At 40.1% G+C, this 8,482-nt stretch overlaps 1 protein-coding gene across 1 annotated transcript in view; it reads right to left on the reverse strand.

The window, feature by feature from the left end:
* cux2b (cut-like homeobox 2b) overlaps positions 1–8,482 on the reverse strand; it is a gene marked incomplete at its 5' end in the record, with an annotated part of 258,049 nt that overhangs the window by 48,237 nt on the left and 201,330 nt on the right. The window contains 2 exons of the mRNA XM_079828153.1: positions 626–788; positions 2,535–2,666. Coding sequence (XP_079684279.1) covers positions 626–788; positions 2,535–2,666 — 295 coding nt within the window. The remainder of the gene's footprint in view (positions 1–625; positions 789–2,534; positions 2,667–8,482) is intronic.

Genomic DNA, 8,482 nt, shown 5'->3' on the forward strand with positions numbered 1-8,482 from the left:
CCATCCCCTACATAGAGCACTGTCTGATCGTTCCCCATCCCCTATATAGAGCACTGTCTGATTGTTCCCCATCCCCTTTATAGAGCACAGTCTGATCGTTCTCCATCCCCTATATAGAGCACAGTCTGATCGTTCTCCATCCCCTATATAGAGCACAGTCTGATCGTTCTCCATCCCCTATATAGTGCACTGTCTGATCGTTCCCCATACCCTATATAGAGCACAGTCTGATCGTTCCCCATCCCCTATATAGTGCACAGTCTGATTGTTCCCCATCCCCTATATAGTGCACAGTCTGATTGTTCCCTATCTCCTATATAGTGCACAGTCTGATCGTTCCCTATCCCCTATATAGAGCACAGTCTAATCGTTCCCCATCCCCCATATAGAGCACTGTCTGATTGTTCCCCATCCCCTATATAGGCTACAGATTCAGATTCTAGAGAACATTTGATTGGACAGAAGTTCTGATGGGAAGCTGAAGTGCAGAGTGATGTCATCAAAATCACTGATCCTCATTGGTGGAAGTGAGAGACTGTAAGTTTTGAATGCTCATATCGTCTAAATGTGAGTGTTGTCATTGTTTTGAAGTGCACTAGCTCAGAGATAACAGGAGCATATTCACCCTTCCTGCGGGGCCTGGTGGTTTGGGAGCGGGGCGTGTCCGTCCTGGCCGTTCTGTGTGCTGTTCGGGGTCATCATGTGGGGCCGCTGTGAGGACGCCTCCCCCGTCTCCACGGTTACAGAGCCCTCCTCTGTGTGTTCAGAGATAATGCACACGTCATTCTCTTCAGAACAGCACGAGCAGCCGAACTGTGTTCATATACCATTAAAACATTATACAGTTACACTACTGCTCAAAGGTTTGGGGTCAGAATCTTTTTCTTTTTTTACCCTAAGAAATACTTCATATTTTATATTTGTGTATACACCCACCTAAAGGATTATTAGGAACACATACTAATACTGTGTTTGACCCCCTTTCGCCTTCAGAACTGCCTTAATTCTACGTGGCATTGATTCAACAAGGTGCTGAAAGCATTCTTTAGAAATGTTGGCCATATTGATAGGAGAGCATCTTGCAGTTGATGGAGATTTGTGGGATGCACATCCAGGGCACGAAGCTCCCGTTCCACCACATCCCAAAGATGCTCTATTGGGTTGAAATCTGGTGACTGTGGGGGCCATTTTAGTTCAGTGAACTCATTGTCATGTTCAAGAAACCAATTTGAAATGATTGGAGCTTTGTGACGGTGCATTATCCTGCTGGAAGTAGCCATCAGAGGATGGGGACATGGTGGGCATAAAGGGATGGACATGGTCAGAAACAATGCTCAGGTAGGCCGTGGCATTTAAACCATGCTCAATTGGCACTAAGGGGCCTAAAGTGTGCCAAGAAAACATCCCCCACACCATTACACCACCACCACCAGCCTGCACAGTGGTAACAAGGCATGATGATCCATGTTCTCATTCTGTTTACGCCAAATTCTGACTCTACCATCTGAATGTCTCAACAGAAATCCAGACTCATCAGACCAGGCAACATTTTTCCAGTCTTCAACCGTCCAATTTTGGTGAGCTGGTGCAAATTGTCGCCTCTTTTTCCTATTTGTAGTGGAGATGAGTGGTACCCGGTGGGGTCTTCTGCTGTTGTAGCCCATCCGCCTCAAGGTTGTGTGTGTTGTGGCTTCACAAATGCTTTGCTGCAGACCTCGGTTGTAACGAGTGGTTATTTCAGTCAAAGTTGCTCTTCTATCAGCTTGAATCAGTCGGCCCATTCTCCTCTGACCTGACGCCCACAGGACTGCCGCATACTGGATGTTTTTCCCTTTTCACACCATTCTTTGTAAACCCTAGAAATGGTTGTGCGTGAAAATCCCAGTAACTGAGCAGATTGTGAAATACTCAGACCGGCCCGTCTGGCACCAACAACCATGCCACGCTCAAAACTGCTTAAATCCCCTTTCTTTCCCATTCCGACATTCAGTGTGGAGTTCAGGAGATTGTCTTGACCAGGACCACACCCCGAAATGCATTGAAGCAACTGACGTGTGATTGGTTGATTAGATAATTGCATTAATGAGGAATTGAACAGGTGTTCCTAATAATCCTTTAGGTGAGTGTATATTAATATTTTAATTCAGCAAGGATGCATTCAACTCTCCAAAAACGTATCAGTTTTCACAAAAATATGAAACAGCAGAAATGTTTGTTGAGCATCAAATCCTCATTTGTGTGTGTGTGTGTGTGTGTGTGTGTGTGTGTGTGTGTGTGTGTGTGTGTGTGTGTGTGTGTGTGTGTGTGTGTGTGTGTGTGTGTGTGTGTGTGTGTGTGTGTGTGTATGTATGTATATATGTGTGTGTGAGTGAGTGTGTGTGTATGTATATGTGTGTGTGTGTGTGTGTGTGTGTGTGTGTGTGTGTGTGTGTGTGTGTGTGTGTGTGTGTGTGTGTGTGTGTGTGTGTGTGTGTGTGTGTGTGTGTGTGTGTGTGTGTGTGTGTGTGTGTGTGTGTGTGTGTATAGACTCTGACCTGCTTTGTCAAGGCACTCCTGGTCTCTCCTCCAGTTCTCAGAGATTTCTGTGACCAGAGCATCACCGTCAGGGGCCGATTGCTGAAGTTCTGCCAGTCGCTCCTGTGTGGCCGCCAGCAGCGGAGCCGGATCTGCACACACACACACACACACACACACACACACACACACACACACACACACACACACACACACACACACACACACACACACACACGCTACATTAGTGCGCCGTCCCCTGTGGATAGAGATTCACACAGAAAGGCTTCCTGCGGTCGATGTAGTGAGTCTGAATGACCAACTTTAGAATCGGGTGGGAAACTTTTCCTAAACTCCCGATCATGTGGATCCTGTGGGAATGACCGGATTCTGCTAATTTATTTGGCCATGTTAAGTTTCGTTCGTATTTAACCCTGTAAAGCTTCACGATGAGCTCCTGTCAGTAACGATGGGCACCTCGTGTGTTTAATTCTTTTAAAAACGTATATTTTTTAATAATTAGTAAACGTTGAAATGAACTAAGATTAATAAATGCTTTAGAAAGGTTTACTAAAACCCTTCCCTCTGCGTCAGGCCTAACCGCCTCGGCTGCTTCACTCGCTCCAAATACTTATCTAGACAAATCCAACAAAGTAGAGGAGGATAAAAAGTCACCCAAAAAAGAAATCGCATATATATATAAAAAAGTGAGATTCTTTAGCACAACAGAGGAGCTGTTTTGCGATGCATGTGTCTCAGTCAGGGGCCCATGGGGCCAACTAGGAGGCTGTTTCTGCGCTAACAAGTCTCCTCTGGATCATTTGATCATTTAAATTATTATGCCAGGAATCCTCAGGAGGCGGCGCGGCTCTCCACATCACAGGGCTGTTTTTAATCTTCCGTCTTCCCTTTCTTCCCCTGAAGAAGTTCAGCTCAGAGAGGAGTCGTGCTCCTGTTGTGTACCTGGCAAAGGAGGTGAGTCCCCGAACCGCGGAGAGAGAGAGGAGGCTCATGGGACACACACACACACACACACACACACACACTCCCAACTCTTTCAACACGAGGGAAGAGGGAAAGCGCTTCTTTTTCCTCCTCGACCCGTGGCGGCTTTCATCCTGCGCGCGACAGGGGTCCTGATCCGGAGACAGATCCGCTCGCGCTCTTCACATCCCAGGAAAAGCTTGGACAGGAAATGTTTCCAGTTTTTGAATCGAGGTCAGACGGGGAGGCCGCGAGGGCGAGCGGCGTGTTTAATAAATCAGCCGCGGTATAAACGTGTGCGCCGTTACAAAAGCACGGTGGAGGTTGCGTCAGTCGCTCGGGACGCTGCTTTAAGAGGAGCACAACTGCTCTTACACAAAGACGGCGGATTAAATCAGCTCCTTTATCGCTTTCTTTTAAGTTCTAATGATCAAACCCTTCAGGCTTTATTCTCAGAGATTCTCCTCAATCAGACGCTCGGAGTGAAACTCTGCAAACTTGATGGCAGAAATCACATTATGGAAGCCGCTGAGATATTAAAGTGTGTGTTTGTGCATCTGAATGATGTCTGGATGCATCTGGATTAAACTGTAGTGGGGAAGTGATCAAACCACAGACATATTGCATGTGGCTTCTGCTTAATTCCCAGGGAAAGAAACTAATAACAGAAGATTGTACCAAAGCAATACAACAGTTTTATTTATACACTGTATATTTTTCCTGCCATGGCACGATAGGAGGAGATATTCTGTGAGTTCTGTGGAAATACTGAAATACATGAAAATATATATTAATATCAGATCAGATCCTCATATGAGAATGATGAGTGAAGGGTCATGTGACACTGGAGACTGGAGTAATGATGATAAACACTTTACTATTTATTCACATGGAGAACAGCTGATCTATATTTGAGTAATATTTCACTGACTGTATTTTGATCAGATCAAGTCAGCGTTAGTGAGCATGAATTTCAGTACCACAGTATATTTTTAAAGTTATAAAGTATTATCATCTGATTTTTGGGTGGTATTTTAAATGCAACTGAAATTGCATGATTTACATGATAATAATCCTGAATACCATAATATTTTATATACCATATATAGAACTCCAAGGTCTTTAAAAAGTGCTGCAGTACTATGAGGCTTTTTGGGCTGTGGTTTTCTTGTATTTGTACATATGATGCCATGACAACATGGTAAATGTAAAATGTAAATACCATAATAGGAGAGAGCGGGCACAACCTAACGCTTTTTGACTTCCTCAGTTTGTGTAAATCCACTTGGGGTTCAGAGTATTTATTGTTTCACACATTAATTGCACACATGTCTAGTACAATTATGTGGTTTTGTTTCATTAATACAGTGTTTAATTTTTTCCTGATTTACCCTGAAAGAATGGAAGTGAAGTGTGACAACATGCCCCATAGGTGGAGGACATTATAACATGAGAACATAACAGCTTAAAATGTGACCTGATATAATCAAAAACATATCCAAGACAAACTAAAATGTTTTGTCAACAAAATATAATTATTAACTTTTTAAAATAAAATAATGGCATTTTTTTATCATTAAAAATATACTGATTTTTGAGTTTGACAACCAACACATCGCTAAATACAGCTAAACAGTTCAAAACATAATAATAATGAATAATTTCTGAACATTAACTCTCAGTCATTATTCACCCTTTTCTCATGGTTTCTCAAAATAATTCATAAAAGTATAGAATATAATGTTGTATTTTTAATAGGGGCTGATTGTAACGCAGTGTTAACACACACACACCACCTGCACAACTGATGTAAATCACAGCTCATGTCTTCTAGATCCGCATTAAAGAACATCTCAACTGTTCAATAACAGATATAAGATTACAATATTATCAGATTTGTCTTATTTTAAATAAACACAAAAAACAGAGATGAAAAATAAACTTAAGTAAGAAATGTACTTTTGCTATGGTTAAATAAGTGTTCAGTGATATCTTCCAGAGATTTTTTTATTTTGGCGATTTTTTTTCTCTAAATAATGTTGATATGGCAACTAGTAAATACACTAAGTTTCTTCATCCTGGCATGTGAGGAAAGGGTTAAAACGTGTTACATCTAACCCCGCGTTAGGCTCTCCTATACCATAATGCACCACCCAGAAATGAAGATTCTGCCATCCTTTACTGATGGACGTCAAACGGAATAATTATGTACATGATTAATTACATATTAAACAAAATAATAACACTTTTGTTTTTGCCCCATCTTTCATGAGCTGAACTCAAAGATGAACACAAAAAGCCTATTTCTCTCACATATTGTTCCCAAATCTGTGTAAATGTGTGTTAGTGAGCACTTCTCCTTTGCCGAGATAATCAAGACGCTGGCCGCAGGTGAGCCTGAGGCTGGACACAATAAAAGGTTCTGCTGAAGTTAGGGTTATTACTCATTGGTTGAGCTAAACTGGAATTATCTCATTGTGTCCTGAAATCTAACAGCTGATTGGCTGATTGTGATCCATTACATCCCTTTCTATCAAGATGAGTTTGTTCAGTTTAACTCTGGACATATTTTACTACCATTTCCTAAACTATAGCGAATAAACTGATAATGTGAGAAAATGTCTGAATAAATTTTGGTTTTCATCTCATGTTCATCTGATGTGGATGCGTTACTAAAAGAGCTGTCACGTTCATTCTGCCCAATTTGCTCTGCGCTGTAAAGTTTATTGGTGTTGATTATGGAGGCTATTAGAGAGTGCCAAACATATTCTATCAAATCACACGCAATCATCCGCTGATTAAATCAAGTGTTAATGGCAGGTAAAGGAGGACGAGTCTGGGTTTGGACATCGCAGACCGCCGATTATCTTTAATGAATCTGTCCTTTTACCGTCTGTGTTCATACACTGCTCGTTTTCTCATTTCTCCATAACTTCATTATGCTTGATTGGATGTTTGCCTTCAGGTCATGTTAACTAATACTGGCAAAGACTGTTATAAATCATAACCACACGCACAAAAAACGAAACAATCAATTTCAACATGCGTACAGAACATTAATATGAGAGTAAAGCAGTCAGGGAATGTTTCTGGATGTGATTCCACATGAGTATTCCTATTTCTGTGCCTTAATTATTATATGGATTAATAATACATTGTGTGCTTTGTATGTGCATTTCTGAAATACATACCGTGGACAAATCACTTTAAATTGTAATGTAGACGCATATTCTGTGAAGCAGCTTTGAGACATGTATTGTGAAAAGCGCTGTACAAATACATGTGAACTGAATTTCACGAGATGTTTGAGTAAAGCCAGCCAATACTGTATTTATATCTGAGATGACAACTGAAAACCACCTGCTAATTCAAACCTGCACAATAATGCCACTGTCAATGTCACTGCATGCCGCATATTGTTCCATACACTCTTTGAGAAAGAAGTGGCCTGTGTAGTGCACAGCATGTAGTGAGCACTGAGCAGTGTGTGACACAGCCTTTGCTCTGCGGCTCGAACAGCACGGCTCTCACACACACACATCATACATACAAAAACATCTACATCACTTTGGATAAAAACGTCTGCCTAATGCATAAATGTATACTTCTGTTCAAAAGTTTGGGGTCAGTGAGTTTTATTACAGTTTTTCTCAGTCGCTTTGGTACATTTCTCAAATCATCCTCGACATTTGCAAAACAGCAAGTGCATTTCTCAAAACAATTCGTACAAATAGCAAAACACCATGGATTACCTGCAAAAGCCATGCTCAAAATCCTTAGTTCATCTCTCAGAAGTAAATATCTGTGTCAATGAACATGTCAGTGCCATCAGAATGACAAGTCCTTGGCTCATTGTGTATGAATAAGACGGTCAAATTGCTTAGTCATATTGTCAATATAACTGTACTCTGGAGGGATGTTCTGATGTAAATATGGCTAAAATTTTGATGACAATTATTGTAAATTGTAGGTTACACCTCAGTGTATGTGGGAGTTTGATTGCAAGAGACTGGACAAGATTCACATTTACACTTTTACTGTTTGTACTGTAATTTGTTGACAGATGTCATTGTGATACAGAAAGGAAAAGACAGCACTGCATAGCACAAAGAAAAAAAAAGAAAAAAACTAAAGTAGAAATGTGAACATCAAATGGAAATGTATAGAAATATGCTTGACATATTATGACAACTTGTTCAACCATTTTGCATTTAAAGACTTTTGCTATGAACTAATGCCTAAATGTTGTGGGGGTGAGACTATTCAACAGAGACCCATTATAATACATTTTGATCAACATGACGTAAGCAACTGATAATGTAGGAAACAGCAGAGAATTGTACATAATCATTTGCATGGATGCACACAAGCATTTGCAACTTGTTCAAAGAAATGAGAAACTGCTTTTTTGATGTGCACAAGTGACACAATGATGTGAAGATTGAACAGGTAGCTTTGAGAATTTAAATTCTGATCTGAGAAATGTACCAAAGCGACTGAGAAAAACTGTAATAAATAAACAATACTTTAATTCAGGAAGGGTGAATAAAATTGACCAAAAGTGACAAAGGCATTTATAAATGTTTCAAACGATTTTCTATTTCTAATCAATGTCTATTTTTTTGAATTTGTGAAAATGTATAATCCCACATGAAAAAAATACTATAGTATATTATAGTAAAATTACAGTAAAATTACTCTAGTAAATACTACAGTGTTTTTAAACCATACTATAGTAAAGATACTACAGCAAATTGTAGTATATTGCAGTATATTGTAGTTATTTACTACACTTTGTTAATTTACTGTAGTATGTTTACTATAGTACGGTTCAAAAACACTATAGTATTTACTAGAGTAATTTTACTTTAATATACTATAGTATTTTTTCATGTGGGATGGTTTCCATTAAAAATGAAACAGCACAATGTTTTCAGCACTGATAATAATCAAAAATATATCTGCAAGCCGCAATAATCGTGAG

Source organism: Gobio gobio (assembly GCF_949357685.1).
Source record: "Gobio gobio genome assembly, chromosome: 10".
Lineage (NCBI taxonomy): Eukaryota > Metazoa > Chordata > Actinopteri > Cypriniformes > Gobionidae > Gobio > Gobio gobio.